Source organism: Diachasma alloeum, unplaced genomic scaffold, assembly GCF_001412515.2.
Source record: "Diachasma alloeum isolate Michigan unplaced genomic scaffold, Dall2.0 Dall_scaffold_00308, whole genome shotgun sequence".
NCBI lineage: Eukaryota > Metazoa > Arthropoda > Insecta > Hymenoptera > Braconidae > Diachasma > Diachasma alloeum.
In genome coordinates, this window is record NW_021680447.1 from 1,363,226 (window position 1) to 1,379,318 (window position 16,093).

Consider the following 16,093-nt stretch of genomic DNA (forward strand, 5'->3'; position numbering starts at 1 on the left):
AAAGAATCTGCAATTTTATAGGAAAGTTGCAAAAAAGAAATAGAAATTTCCATAGAATTTATTTTTTCTGGAAAAAAAAATTCACTTTAAATTGAAAATACGAATGGAAAAACATCATATAACAACAACAACAACAATAATAATAATAACAAATGGATGGGATTTCCAAAAGAATTCCTTCGTCTCTAGAAAAAAAAACAATTCAATTCAAGCAGAATAATAAAAGAATAGAATTAGAAAATCAGCCCTACCCTCTCCCAGTCATGCAAGATGAATAAATGATTTAATTAATTAAATAATGGATAAATGAATTAATCCGCATGAAAAAAATCAATCGTAATAAATAAAAAGTTTGACGAATCGATTGCATCATATTTATTATTCATTTTATACATGATAATTCCATTAACTTTACCCTCTCAACAAATTCATAGACAAAAATTACATCTACACCATCATTAATCCTCCATCTTTGACAATTTTCCATGGTTCTTTGTTCGCACTGAGACCAGTATTATAATACACAATGATCAATTACATTTTGATATTTTAACTATCTTAATACAACCAAGAAAATTCGGTGGTTTTACTTTCCAACATGTCCGTTGACACAGTACAAAGGGAAGTGATCAAATCAATGTGAAAAATCATGCGGCCTTTCTGCCACCAACGCCCGCATGAGACACTCCAGAGATAAATTCAAGGGGAGAAGAGTGTGATGATGAGCCCTTCACTAGTGTATTACTCTCAATTTCACCTATTTTCTCAATATGAGAAAAATTATATCATTTCTTTTATATTTTCACTGTTTTCATCAATGTCTCACTCCCTGTTTAATTAATGTGACGGCATCGTTAACCAACCGTTTGAACTATCTCGCACTCAGTTAAAACCCTTTCGTTATCCATTATCGTTCTACAGAAAAAATTATCTAGCAGAGTATTACTACCTACAGATCAATAAAGACGTATAATGCAAAAGGAGGAGAATAAAATAAAGACAGCTGTCGTTGTGGTATCTGCAATGCACCTCAAAGCACTTTGAGCTTGTTATTTCAACCAATTATTTTTCATAGAATTGTTTTTTTATTCTACCGGGGAAACGAAGGATATTGCTATTGTTGAGGGAACAACTGTCTCACTGTTAAAATCACGTTATCACAGAATAGTCTGCTCTGGTTCGAACTTGTTGAGTAACTTTCATTCATTACACAACATTTTCTCAACAAAATAGTCTACGTGGAGTGTCAGAAGAGTCCCTTCATTCTTTGAAGTATTTAATGTTTTGCATTTAGATCTTCTTTACAGAAATTATAATTATTACCATCTCATCACACGATATGCATATTGAATTATACTAAAACGAATGTGGAAACACAATGACACATTGTGTAATCTGATTTCAACGTTCTATAATTTAAACTTGTGAATGTTAATGTTTGTCGTGTGTAATTCGATAGGTATAATTTGAGAATGTGGAATTCAAGAAAATTAAAATCCAGTATAAATCTTGAATTATGAACGTCGAATTGCGCACAATAAATTAAACATTTGTCAAAATGAATTTAAAGTGCGTAATTAGAGTAATACATTCCAATTTAGTAATTTTTTGATCCTGTAATTAGAATATGGGGATTAAAATTTCTGTAGACAAGGTCTTAATGCAATTCATCACATTCTCAAATAATAAAGGGACTAAATGGCCTATTTTACAAGATTATCATTTTTTTATGTTTATCATTAAGCCCTTTTCTCCATTAAATTTAATGGTGACCTCCTAATTACACAACATAAATATTGAATTTTGTTGAATTCAAATATATAAACCCAATTTTACATTGTGAAATTTCAATTCCACGTTATATAATTCAAACATGTAAATGTTCAGTTTATTGTGTGCATTTCGAACCTGAATCCAATACAACTCTTCAATTATGAATGTCACATTACACACAATAAATTAAATATTTACAATATTTAAATTGAATTATATTGAATTGAAACGTATAAAGCCAATTTTACATTGTGCAATCTAAATTCCACATTGTATAACTGAAACCTGTAAATGTTCAGTTTATCGTGTGCATTTAGACAGGTATAATTTGAGAATGTGAAATTCAGATTGCGCAATGTATAATTGGAATGGCAAATAACAATTTCGTGGAATTCAATCTGTATATCATGCAATTAGAATGTGGAAATGTCTGAATGGAAAACATTACATTGCGTGCAACAGATCATTTTGTTAAGAACCTGCTCTCGCCGTTAAAGTACGCAATAATATATTGTTTTACAAATTCCGAATGAAACACGAAAACAAAATTCTCAAATGAAGAATAATCCATCCACATCCTAAACGCATTCTTGGTGTAAGAATATATTTTTTCCTCGACATTTTTGTGATGTTAATGGTTAAAAAATAATACTCCATGGATAAATGAGCAATTTGCTATCTACAGAATTAAACAGTACTTACTGAAGCTTATTTACAAAAATTAGTAGATGCATGTGAAGTTGCTCAACAGGTCGAACACTTCGCTTGTTGAATTATTAAATTCACGGCTTGAAAGGGCTCTCCATTCTCCCTATATCATTATGGAGGGTGGACGGGCTTCATTACGTACTTTGAATTACCTTATTTAACCGTAAATGAGTATCGACGATTGACTCCAATGCAACTAGTGGAACACGAATGAATTCAGTCGAGGCATCTCACGTTGAATTTCACCTTCAGCATTCTCCCGTCCACCAGATATTTCCATACACATGTTTCTTTGTATAATTTAAAAAAAATTAAAATCCTCACATACGATAGAACATAGTCAATTTGTACAACCATTATTGTTAGATTGCGGGTGATATAATCCGTCATGTTTTCTTGAGGCGTCCAACGATCCATTCGAGTCCTTGATAGAGTCTGGAAATGGACGTGGAATTTTAATGAACGATAAATAGAGCAATTCATCAATTAATGGGGAGGAGAGGGGCAAAATGGATGGCCACTTCCTCGAGATCAGCAAAGTGAAATTTTTCTAAAATTTTCCATTAATTTCATTATTAAGAATTTGATGGTCTAAATTTCTTCCAGTTTGAACATTTAGAAAAGAATTACATAAAATTACTGAAAAATTGCAATTATTGAAAATCAAGGCCTGTTTTATGAATATTTAATGAATAATTAATTTTAGAAATTAGTTTGGAGTTCATAAGTTCATTCAATTTTTATTTAATTATAAGAAATTGTTTGCAAATGTAATTTATGTGATACGGATTATTCCTGAATGTAATCAACAAATTTGATGATAAAAAATCTACAAATTTATCGTAGAAAACTGATTGGTTTTGTTATGTAGAAATACTGCTATAAAAATTAATGGAATAAAACTGAAACTAAATTAAGAAAATGAGATAAATTACGTTCATGGATTGAATTTTTAGTAGGACATTGTGTCATCACTAAAAATGACAGTTGATGTTGATGAAATTTACAGATTTGAGCTTTTATATAACTCAATCATAAAATAATGCACAAGTGGACAAAATTCATTAATAATTCTAATTAAAACCAGTTTTCAATACAACTGTAGTAAAAATGCAATAACTTTCGTGAAAATTAAAATATTCTCAAGGATTTTCTACCTAAAATATTGTACTTGTCAATAGTTTTGCTAGCCACTCTTCCAACGTTCAATTTTTTACCTGTAGTTTTATAGTTTTTATCAGACTTATTGCCCTAGTAAAAATTCTTCAAGAGGGCATTACGTGAGAATATTCATTTCCTTGTCTGATCCTATCCGTTGAAAAATAATCTCCACCGAATAATGCATTGAAATTTACTAAATGTACAACTGGACAAAATTAATAAATAATTCTAATTAAAACCAGTTTTCAATACAACTGTAGTAAAAATGTGATAACTTTCGTCAAAATTAAAATATTCTCAATGATTTTCTACCTAAAATATTGTACTTGTCAATAGTTTTGCTACACTCTTCCAACGTTCAATTTTTTACCTGTAGTTTTATAGTTTTTATCAGACTTATTGCCCTAGTAAAAATTCTTCAAGAGGGAATTACGTGAGAATATTCATGTCCTTGTCTGATCCTATCCGTTGAAAAATAATCTCCACCGAATAATGCATTGAAATTTACTAAATGTACAAGTGGACAAAATTAATAAATAATTCTAATTAAAACCAGTTTTCAATACAAATGCAGTAAAAATGCAATAACATTCGTCCAAATTACAATTTTCTTAAGGATTTTCTTTCTAAAATATTGTGATTTTCATCAGAGATTACGCATTCTTCCAACTTTCAATTGTTTACCTCTATTTTTATCATTTTTACCTTATTGCCCTCGTAAAAATTCTTCAAAACGGAATTACGTGAGAATATTCATCTCGTTGAGTGATCCCACCCGTTAAAAAATAATCTCCACCGAATAATGCATTGAAATTAATTAAATTAATGCTCACCCTTCCCCAGTGAGTGCACAACAACTCTGTATATGCCACTGATGTTTCTTGATCGATGTCAAGTCGAGCTGTCTCGATATCTCAGCTGCACTCATGCTCCCCTTCAAATCTTGTTTATTAGCATAAACCAAGACATTGGCCTTGCTCAATTCCTCGTGATTCAGCATGGAATAGAGCTCTTCCCTAATGACACTGAGTCTCTCCCTGTCTGTACTATCAATCACCATGATTATGAATTCGGTGTTGGTGTAGTATGTAGACCAGGCGGCTCGTAAACTCTGCTGTCCCCCCAAATCCCACATTATAAAGTGGATATTTTTCCACACTACTTCCTCCACGTTTGAGCCGATTGTCGGTGACGTGTGGACTACTTCGTTCATTAGAAATTGGTAGAGAATCGTTGTTTTCCCGGCGTTATCGAGACCCACCATCACAATCTTGTGCTCTGGAAATTTATTGGCTATTGAAGGATGTTTATCCAATAACGCAAAGACTTGAGAAATTGTTTCTATTTTTCGATTAAGAGAAGACTACTATAAGTTTTTAATTCGTGGCCTCTGGAGGGAGATTTCTCATGCATTGAAGATCGATTATATGTGTCTAAAAACGAATAATTAGTGCAAAAATTAATTTTTTATTGCTCGGTTGCCCCGCAGATGCTTGAAATGTTAAAAATAGTTCAGAGCCTCTGATTTTTGAAAAAATTTGTGTAATAAAAATTACGAATTAGTTTGTTGAAACTCGTCTCCTACACAACTAGTTCTGTTTTGTTGAATATAAAAATTTGCGCCATTCATGTAAAATAGGCAGAACAATTATCCTTGAAATATTCAAAATATATTCTCGATTCTTTCCGAAACATTTTTCGGGCTAATTTAAATGAATGATGCGATTTTTTATCAAATATATAAATAAATTTGTTATGTAAATGAATTTTAGTTCGTCAAAGCTACTGTCACAGATTTTTCTTCATTACTAGAAATTTGGCTTCATATGTTTTCTCATCGGTCTGAAAAATTACAGATTGTTCCTCCAGCATGAACCAATTCCATTATCGAAAAATGGATAAACATTCGGAATTCTCGTATATTTAAATAATTATTTACACAGGCAAATTAGAGAAACTTTTTTGCAATCTCATAACAATTTAGGAAGACGTCTGTTTTCCTGAAGAATTTACATTTTTAGGTTTATTTTTGTTTATTTTCTAACTTTTTCTGAAAACTGAGTTTTCGAAGAAAATCTAAAAATTCATAAAATTACACTTGGAAACGTTCACCATCAAAATTATGAAATTCTCGTAAAACTATTAATTGTCCACTCTCTCCTACTCTTCTTAACCAATCGAATTAAACTTCCCAAATTTCTAGAACATCGAAGCTCCGTACTAAAATATCCAGAGTCAATCATTACTTAAACAGGCCAATTAATCGAACTTGCTTGCAATCTTAAGAAAATTCAAGAAGCCTTCGGTTTCCCTGAAGAATTTACTTTCTTATTTATTATTTATTATTTACCCGCTTATTTTCTTATTTTTCTGAAAAAGGAGTTGTCGAAGAAGATTTAAAAATTCATAACATCCCACTTGAAAACTTTCGCCATCAACATTATGAAATTCTCCTAAATTTCTAGGACATTGAAGCTCCATGCTAAAATATCCAGAGTCAATCCTACGTAGCCAGACAAATTAATGGATTTTTTTGCAATCTCAACAAAATTGAAGAAAACATCAGTTTTTCTGCAGAATTTACTTCCTTATTTATCCGTTTATTCCTGATTTTCCTCAAAAATGCGTTTTAGAAAAAAAAACCTAAAAACTCATAAAATCCCACTTGAAAATTGTCGCCATAAAAATAACGAAATTCTAGTAAAACTACTAAATTGTCGATTCCCTCCCCCTCTCCCCAAAAACCAGTGATGCATTAACGATCAAAACGAGTGATAATACAGTTCCACATTCCCACATCCTAAAACGCAACAAAAACATGAGACTTTCACCCCGAGTGAAAGTCTCCATATCCAAGGATGTGGAATTCAACCTAATAAATCGATGGCATTCAATAACAATTTCCGACAGTACGTGCCACCAAGACATAATTAGTTTAAAAAGATAAAGTGTAAAGTACAATCCAATTACTCGTTGGAATGATCGATTCTTGACGTACGAAATCGGAGCAGCTGATGAAATACCCAGTATTTGCATTACGATTTACTCCAGACAGGAATTCAAGCCACATTCGTGGAATAATTTTTAATTAAAATATGACTCACCTTCGTTGCCGAAGAGACTCCAAAGTTTGGCGAATAGCAGCCCCATTATCGTTTCAATTCACTCGAGGGAATTGTTCTTTTGATATCCAAGTCACTGGTACACTTGACAAAGATTTCGTGTTTACAAAGTTAATCCAAGGCTGTTATTCGATGATGAAAATGACAAGGTCTTGATTCTCAGGGAATTGGGGATATGTCATGTTGAACAGGGTTATGTTCGCCATTTCATGGGGGCGAAATGCCTTATCACTGCCCGCACTTATCAAGATTGAACAACTGCACTCGAGAATTTCATGAACTCGATGACTGGAAATCTCAGAGTGGAAATAATTTCTAATTAGAACTCGACAGAGTCACAGATTGCTGAGGGATTCTTTTTTATAGTGCTTGGGCAGACCACAGCTGGCTTTTGGCGCTAATCACATTGGGGTGTGTATTCATGGACTCCGATATTAGACGTCAGGTGCGGCCATTGGCTAGTGGGAATCCCACTGTTTTCTCGGTGACGAATCATTGCTGGAGATTTGTTGTTCTGCAGTGAGTGTTCGCCCTGAGGTGGGATGGGCGCGAGCTTTATTTTTGAATCCTTTAAACAATGAGAAGAAAAAAATACGACTGCAATTTTATGGAGAGTTTAGTAATAGTAATTGATAATTCGGCAACAAAATTGAATTGAAACATAAATATGCAATGCTAAATTCTTAATTTATTGGAAATTCAAGAATATATTTACCTCATTTTTCCAGATTATCGTTAATTTTTATAGAACAATTTGACTAAAAATAACAGGTTCACCTAACGAAGCGGTCGGTTAAAGTCGATTTTAACTGTTGGCCAATTTTCAATGAATATCTCGAAATCTAAGGGAGATAGCAAAATTATTGATATGACCTTTTTTGTAGTCCTCTATTTTCTCTACAAAAAAGTTCTTAACCAAAATTTTGTTATCTCTCTTAGATTCGGAGATACTCCTCGAAAACAGTCAAGCGCTAAATCGACATTGAAATTGAAATTCCAATTCTGCAAGTGTAAACACAGAATTTGAAGGCAACTCCTCCAGAATTCATGAAAAGAATCGAAGGCGTCGTGTAGTTCAGATCCCCGGTGTAAATGTTTAAAATAACGTAAACAATCATTAAATAAATAAAAAAACACGAAACATTTTTTTTTATTTTAGGAGAACGATTTTGTTTTTTTGAGAGAAATAACAATATAATTTCAAATTTTACATGAAATTCAATGAAATTCCAAATCTTTGAGCGGCGATGAGAGAATTCCCCAACTTAGCGCTAAATTTCAAATTCGTTAGAAATTCAAGAATATACAAGCCTAAGTTTCCTTTATTTTTATCAATTTTGATGCAATAATTGACCTAAAAGTTAGCATTTCCATTGATTTTTAATCAATTATAAATTTTTAATGACGAAATTCCTCGGAATTTCAGGAAAACAATGAGTTGTGCACCTGAAATTCCAGTAATACAACCGGTAGCTCCTCCGGAATTCATGAAAAGACTAAAAGCCACCGTGTAGATAGCCCCTCGGTGTAAAATTTCCAAAACAGCACAAACCAAATCCATAAAATAACTAAAAAAATGAAAAACACTCGACACTATTTTTCATTCGACAACTTTATCACTTTATTGATAAAGAAATAAATAAATAAAAGAATAGAAAACGCCTAATTAATTAAGCTTACGGATTGAAACAATGACATCCCTGTCAATCGGAAAGTCAAAAACTACATTTTATTATCATTAATTACGAATAGAAAAACAGCAGTTATGTACAATGTTTACAGTCCTGGCATGACGTAAGCAATGTTGTCAAGCATTTCGGCGAATATTTCAGGCCTAACGACGTCAGTCTCGGGGATTTGCTGGGTGAGACACATGAGAGGGCCCAGGGCACAGAGGAGAGAGTCCAGGAGGACTGAGAGACTCCCTGAGACAGCTATCTGTCCGTCGTGCTCCTTCAGGCGTTCTCCAATGATCGTTAGAGACTCTCCGAGGAGCTTCAGGTGTGCTGCAACGTCCACTGGCTGGGTTCCAATGACTTTGTACATTCCAGTCCCAACAATTGGCTCGTTCACCAAATTCTTCACTGCCCTCGATGGGGAGGACATTGGGACCATGTGCGAGGGCTTCTGCAGGACTATTTGGATCTTCTTCGGGGGCGGGGGACCTCTCATCTCTTTTCCATTACCTGGAACATGATGAAGTGAAATTTCATGGCACGCACGACAATATTTCATTGAAAAACCTTGCGCTTTCGCCAGAAATTTCTACCGAACTTCTACATTTCATCGGTCTTTCGTCGGTTCTATTGAAAAAATCAACAGCTTTTCTGGGGATTTTTTCAACAGAAATGCTCAATAGGAAAATATTTTATTGAAAAAATCAATAGAATAACTATTTTCATTTATTTATTACTAAAATTTTTGAAGGTTTTTGTATTTTACTTCCTCAATGAGAAAAAATTAAGTGAAGAGGACAATTCAGTAGTGAAGTAATTTCTGTAAGATCTTTTTCGATAGTCTTCACTTTTCTTCACAAAAAAGATTTTTAGGAAAATTTTGCCAACTCCTTTAGAATTTGAGATATTCATCGAGAATTGGCGCTAGAATGGAATTGACTTGAACCGTTTGACCACTTCACTACTGAATTTAGGCCAAGAAATCCCTATAGAACATGTATCAATGGAAAAGTTGGATAGAAATATCAAGTTCTATTGATTTTTTCTATGAAATTTTTGTCGTCAGTGGGGAATTGTTCTATGAGGAACGAGTGGGGTTAAATAAAAATAATGAGAGACTTTTTTTGCAGAGGAAATTTAATGAAAAAGGTCTCTTGATGAGTCGTCATGACATGACTCGTTATCAAAATAATTGGATAATTGATAAGTGAATTTTCAAATTGAAGAGGGATATGTTTCTAGATTTTAGACAGATGATTTTACAGTAGTTGCGTGTGAACAGCACTTTGGGGATGTCTCGCTGTTTCGAATATAAATGCGAGATTGATTCCCATAAATTCATTTGAATTAATCACTCTCATTCTAACCAATTTTATTGATAAACTTTTTCTTCGGTGACGGAGCTGGAGTCTTCCACATGCATTCGTCCCTCATTCTTTTGGCTCTTCTTCGCCAGTTGTACTTCTCAACGTTGGGAACGGTGGACCATAATTCCCCTAGGCGTTTGGAAATTGCAGCGAAATCTGGAGGGCAAGGACAAAAATTAGTAATTGTAATTTCTCGTAATTGTTTCCTGAGGGGAGACTGCAAAGAAATTTCAAAATAACTAGGGTCTTTAGTTATTGGGCTGATGAGTTCACTACTTCAGTTTGAATGGAAAACGTGAGAAAAAATTGGTGTTTATTTTTTGCAGTGAAGGAATCTTCAAAAGGGTCTTATGACGCAATTTCCGACTTACATTGATCAAGGTTTAAATATAATAATCAAAATTGAAAAATAGTAATATAATTGATAATCCAAATTTCCAATTGATGATTAATTAAATATTTAAAATGTGGAACTATAAACTTTGTATTGAGTAGATAATGCTAAATTTCTTATAAGGGATTTCGGATTATTCAAATAATTGTCAATCTTCCTAACTCAATTGCTGATGAATAAAAAATTTAAAATTTGACTATTTCTAAATAAAAATTTAAGAGTGATAATTTAACAGTAATTATAATTTATGAATATGACTATCCCTGGTTAAAACATGGCGAATATGTGCATAAATATACCGAGATGAGGATTTTTGAAAGTCTCATTCTTCGATTTTTGTTTTTCTTTTAAATTGTTCATTTTTAGAGTTTTTTTCAGATTTTCAAAATAATTTTTTTCATTGAATTCTGAATAAATGATTCGAAAAGTCTAATAAAATTCCCACTCTACTGATTTACGATCTAATTGAATATCACTATTTTTTTTTAATTTTCACCTCAGACAATTGAGAGAAAAATTTGAAAACTAAAAAAATTGAAATTTTCAAAAAGCTCATTTAGTTATGTTTGTGTATATATTATCAATCGGTTGAGAATTGCATCATGAGGACATCGTAGATGAAGGCACCAGCGATGTCGAAATTTCAGTGCAGTCTCTCCTTAATTACGAAAAAGTTGAGATTGGATTTACCCATGTAAGGACACTTCTCAGTCAACTCCTGACGAATTGCCTTGGACCAGAGCATGTACGCAGTGAACCTTGTTTTCTAAAAAAAATACTAAGTGTAGAAATTATTTCATTCATCCCAATATGGGATGGGGTGGTGGGGTGACATGGACACTTTTTACTCCTCTCTCAATATTCATAACTCATAAATAAATTGGTTAATTGTGTTCAATAGTGAAACGGTAAAACGGTGTGCGTCGACTTAGCTCTTAGCTTAGTTTTCGAGGAATCGTGGAAATACGTTGTCTCGTGCGAATGATGCCTCTTGAGTCAAATATTTCGTTTGTTTTTACAAACAGAGCAATCACTCATGTTTGAGACATTCAAATTCGAATCAAACAATTTTTTTTGATCATTTTCAATTAACGATTTGTTTGGCTCAAGCAAGGCATGCTTGAGAATCTGTTCGCTCTTCTCTGAGTGTATTAAACTAAATTATTTGTTTACAGTTTCCATTGTCATGCATTATGTAAACTATTTGGTTTTATCGACTAATTATTTTCTATATGAAAATAAACGTGATATGAACCGCATTAACTCGCGAAAATGTTTTTTTTTCTTGTAATTTTTAGTGTAACCATTTTTCTGAGAAATAAACATGCCTCTGGAGATAGCCCTGTATAGACCGAATCTTTGGGCTTCTTTTTGTCTAAATGAGATGGCTTTTCTCATTAGCTTTCAATCTTTCAGTGCAGTAGTGACCGCGTAGGCCAACATCCCCTTTTCATCAATTACTGGGTCAAAGAAAATACCTTAAGGATGTTCAAACATCTCTTACAGTTTGGTACAGACCGCACTATAGATTCAACGATTTGCCATCATCAAATTTGTCAATTAAATTGCGTGAGGAAAATTTAAAAAAATTATGAAGATTCAGCGTCATTGAAATTACATTTTGCACAGAATTATTATTTTTACATTCGTTGTTCATAAATATATAAGTGAAATTGGTTAGACTTTCGGAAATCTAATTTTTTTCAAACATGAATTCCCAGCAAGCGATTGTTAGGGTGGAAAATTGATTCTTCATAAATTATTTATGGAAAATGCTCGTAATTTTCAAAAATTGTAGTTTTCAAATTATTTTATCAATCTTCCTCCAAAAGTAAACTTTCACATTTTTTTCAGATTTTTAAAATATTTTCCAACGGTTCCATAGCGAAATTCAATTTCAGACCTGCAAAGTTTGAATAATAAAATCATTGTAAAATGTCCGGAATCTTAGAGTCAAATGAGGCTCAAACGAAAGTTCTCATCGGCGACAAGAGCAGAAAAAGTACTTGGATATCCTTAAAGTAGTTTAAACATAACTTGAATTTTGAAGATTAACACCTGTAATAAATTCTAACTGAAATTTCAAATTTCATTTTAAAATTGCTGGGAACAGAAACATTCTGCTTGAGTTTGTGTTCAATCGGTAGTCTAGTATTACTGGTAGGTAATAATTCATCTAGAAGTGAAAAAAAAAAGATGAGGCGTATGAGAAAATTAACTTTCCAAGTTAAATCGAGCGAAAATTGTGGTCCATTGAGCATGTTTAAACAAGAAACCCAAAAATTCATTGCACTGATGAAAAAGTAGCCAAAGTACTTGAATATTCTTAAAGTAGTATAAACATAACTTGAATTTTGAAGCTTAACATCTGGAATAAATTCTAAACGGAAATAACTGGGAGTAGAAACATTCTGCAAAAATAACGCAAAGTCTTATGAGAAAATTAACTTTCCAAGTTAAATCGAGCGAAAATTGTGGTCCATTGAGCATGTTTAAACAAGAAACCCAAAAATTCATTGCACTGATGAAAAAGTAGCCAAAGTACTTGAATATTCTTAAAGTAGTATAAACATAACTTGAATTTTGAAGCTTAACATCTGGAATAAATTCTAAACGGAAATAACTGGGAGTAGAAACATTCTGCAAAAATAACGCAAAGTCTTATGAGAAAATTAACTTTCCAAGTTAAATCGAGCGAAAATTGTGGTCCATTGAGCATGTTTAAACAAGAAACCCAAAAATTCATTGCACTGATGAAAAAGTAGCCAAAGTACTTGAATATTCTTAAAGTAGTATAAACATAACTTGAATTTTGAAGCTTAACATCTGGAATAAATTCTAAACGGAAATAACTGGGAGTAGAAACATTCTGCAAAAATAACGCAAAGTCTTATGAGAAAATTAACTTTCCAAGTTAAATCGAGCGAAAATTGTGGTCCATTGAGCATTTTTAAACAAGAAACCCAAAAATTCATTGCACTGATGAAAAAGGAGCCAAAGTACTTGAATATTCTTAAAGTAGTATAAACATAACTTGAATTTTGAAGCTTAACATCTGGAATAAATTCTAAACGGAAATAACTGGGAGTAGAAACATTCTGCAAAAATAACGCAAAGTCTTATGAGAAAATTAACTTTCCAAGTTAAATCGAGCGAAAATTGTGGTCCATTGAGCATGTTTAAACAAGAAACCCAAAAATTCATTTCCCTGGAGAAAAAATGGCCAAAGTACCTGGATATGCTCAAGATAGGAATCTAAAGAAATAGGAAAATAATCTAGAATAATACCAGCATCAGCAGCATCAAACTCACCCCTTTATCCTTCCTCTGCGCCTTGCTCCGTCCAATGATCTTCCCATCCTTGATGCAGACCTTCTTCCTGCTCTTCTCCATCATGTAGAGGCTGCTGGCCTGGGAGGGTGCTCCCTCATCCTCCACCTCGAGCTTCATGAAGCCCATCTCCTTCTCGTCAATCAGCAGAGGGTCCACCTCCTCCTCGGAGGGCGACTCCATCGAAAAACTGTCCTCATCATTCGTATTGCCCACATCCTCGAACTCAGTCTCTGATGTCTCAGTCTCCGACACCTCTTGCTTTATCTTCAGGGGCGAATTCAGTGATCCTGAATTCCTACTCCCACTCTCCCCATTACCACCCATTGCCACCTCGTAATGATCTCGAATGTGCACTCGCGGGGGCAATTTTTTTGATACTTTCCCTGGGCTATCAACTGGCGATTCAAAGTCAACGAGTTTCGATGATTTTTTTCTCACTCTCCCACTCCGAGATACTCCAGTCACCTCTAGATCTGCAAGGGTGCAGGGCAAACTGTATTTCGAGGTAATTACCCAGTAATTATCGAGTCAAAGGGATATTTTTTAATTAGTCAATCATATAAGAGCTATTCTTCGATTACGGAAGCCTAAATGTTCTGAAAACTCCTCGATTTCGGGTTTTACAGCTTTTTTGGGCCCTTGGGCTCCCGCTGGGGAAAATTGTTGGCTAAAAATTTTCGAATTGTCCACGATTCCGATTGGCGCTGGTGTTTCGGAACGTGAACCCTGGTTTTTCGGCTCGATTATTTTTTTGGGAGAATTTTGATTTTTTTTTGGGACCAAGGGCTGCGGATTTTGGGGGCTGAGAAGGGCGGATGGGGGAATTTTTTGAGCTCACCCTCGGACTTCTGGCGCTTCGGAGGTGAGTCTGTGTCCATGGCGCCGGCCAGCTGATTGTGAGAGGCTCGCGTGCGCCGCTGCGAGGTGCCTTGCGCGGGGTTATGGACGACAGGCTTCGTTATTTGAAATTTGGGAGAATGTTTTTGGGATAGTTCGGGGAGTGATGGCTTTTTGGGAGAAATTGGGGTCGCGGTGAGGAAATGACGGGGGGGGGGAGAAGGAGGAGTGGACAAACCAACATTACGACGAAAAATTTTTAAACTTTTTTTTTTTGGTATTTAATACGAATGTTATTTCCTTTTTAAAAAATTCTTGCATCGTTTTCTGTCAACGATCTATTCAGTTTAATTTAACTTTTTCCGTGGGTCTTATTAGAAGCATCACTATAGATACTTATAGTTATAATTAGTCAATAATAGTGATAATAGTAATATAAATTTATAAATAGTTGTATACAACTATAATTGTTTATAACTATAGGGGAGGGTGGGGTAAAATGGACACTTTGGAAGTTTTTTGAAATATTCATGATATGTTGAATTGTTTATGAAATGGAATCATTTTATTTTTCAATTGAAAAACAATGATTCCTCTTTGTGATGAGCTGAGACTGAGCTCAATTGATAAATCAGTTTCTGAGTTATGGATATTTTTAAAAACGTCAAGTGTCCATTTTGCCCTACCCTCCCCTAACTTAGAAACAAATTGATCAGTTGAGCTCAGTTTAGGCTCGTCACAGAGGAAAAGAATTGTTCTTTGTACTGAAAAAAAATTATTAAATTTTGTCAACATTTCAACCCCTCATTAACGTTTTAAAAAAAGTCCAAAGTGTCCGTTTTACCCCAACCTCCGCTACCCATATATATGTATAGTTATACCTATAAATATCGATGAATAAAAATTATTTCTATAGCTACAAGCTTTCCTAATGAAATTCCTACTAAAAAATGCAAAACTATGAAAGAAGGGAAAACTAATAGAGATGATTCGAAATGAAAAAAAGTAGCAAAAATTATTGTAAAAAAAATAATGAATTGAATATAAAACTGCATCAAATCTCATTCCATTTAAATTGCAAATTTGAAATTTGCCGATGAATTTTCATAATTTTGATAATTTATCCATTACAACAATAGGGATATACAATGCATTTCATGCCTCATGGATTCATGGGGAATAAATTCATTTTTTGTAGAAAAAAAAACTATAAGGCCAATGGGTACATTTACAGCGCGCGGAGCGCTGATACTAATGAAAACATTGAAAATTTAAATATTCTATAGAAAAAAATGTAGTTTTCTCTTTCAGGTATAATTCCTTTAACTGTTTTTTTAACGGATATAATAATAATTGTAAGGGAACCGCAAGTAATGTTGGTTGATGAAATCAGTTAATCGCGGAAATGATTAGAATAGAATACACGGAGAGAAATATTCAATAAATATGACATATCTATTCCGTAATTCCGGAGCGAAATGTGGTTGTAGGAAATTTTACGGAACCGTCACGCAATTTTTATCTAAAATCACGGAATTTTATCTAAATCTATCGACAAATCTAAAGTCACTTAAATTTTCTGAGTCGATTCCGTAATCGGTGAGCGAACTGTGAGTTCCGTAATTTGTACTGAACATTTCTCTTCGTGTAGAATTTATTTTCGTTGGTGTTACAATTACTGTTTTACACCTACACAAGCCTCTTCTTCTCAACGCGTAACAA

At 33.6% G+C, this 16,093-nt stretch overlaps 2 protein-coding genes across 3 annotated transcripts; both read right to left on the reverse strand.

The window, feature by feature from the left end:
- Positions 1 to 360: 360 nt before the first annotated feature.
- Positions 361 to 7,145, reverse strand: LOC107039889 (ADP-ribosylation factor-like protein 5B). The gene is made up of 3 exons (XM_015259755.1): positions 6,747 to 7,145; positions 4,476 to 4,920; positions 361 to 2,916 (listed from the first exon to the last, which is right to left on the reverse strand). Exons 1-3 carry the CDS (start codon positions 6,790 to 6,792, stop codon positions 2,868 to 2,870), a joined length of 540 nt encoding a protein of 179 aa, XP_015115241.1. The 5' UTR covers positions 6,793 to 7,145; the 3' UTR covers positions 361 to 2,867.
- A 1,120-nt stretch (positions 7,146 to 8,265) lies between these two features.
- On the reverse strand, positions 8,266 to 14,457 carry LOC107039825 (HMG box-containing protein 4). Of its 2 annotated transcripts, none has more exons than XM_015259647.2 (5): positions 14,373 to 14,438; positions 13,514 to 14,001; positions 10,892 to 10,967; positions 9,808 to 9,963; positions 8,266 to 8,950 (listed from the first exon to the last, which is right to left on the reverse strand). In XM_015259647.2, the coding sequence occupies exons 1-5, from the start codon at positions 14,410 to 14,412 to the stop codon at positions 8,541 to 8,543; spliced, it is 1,170 nt and encodes a 389-aa protein (XP_015115133.1). In that variant the 5' UTR covers positions 14,413 to 14,438; the 3' UTR covers positions 8,266 to 8,540. The 2 variants fall into 2 exon arrangements, with proteins under 2 accessions (XP_015115133.1, XP_015115131.1); XM_015259645.2 differs by having other exon boundaries at positions 8,270 to 8,950; positions 13,514 to 14,007; positions 14,373 to 14,457.
- Between the last annotated feature and the right edge of the window lie 1,636 nt (positions 14,458 to 16,093).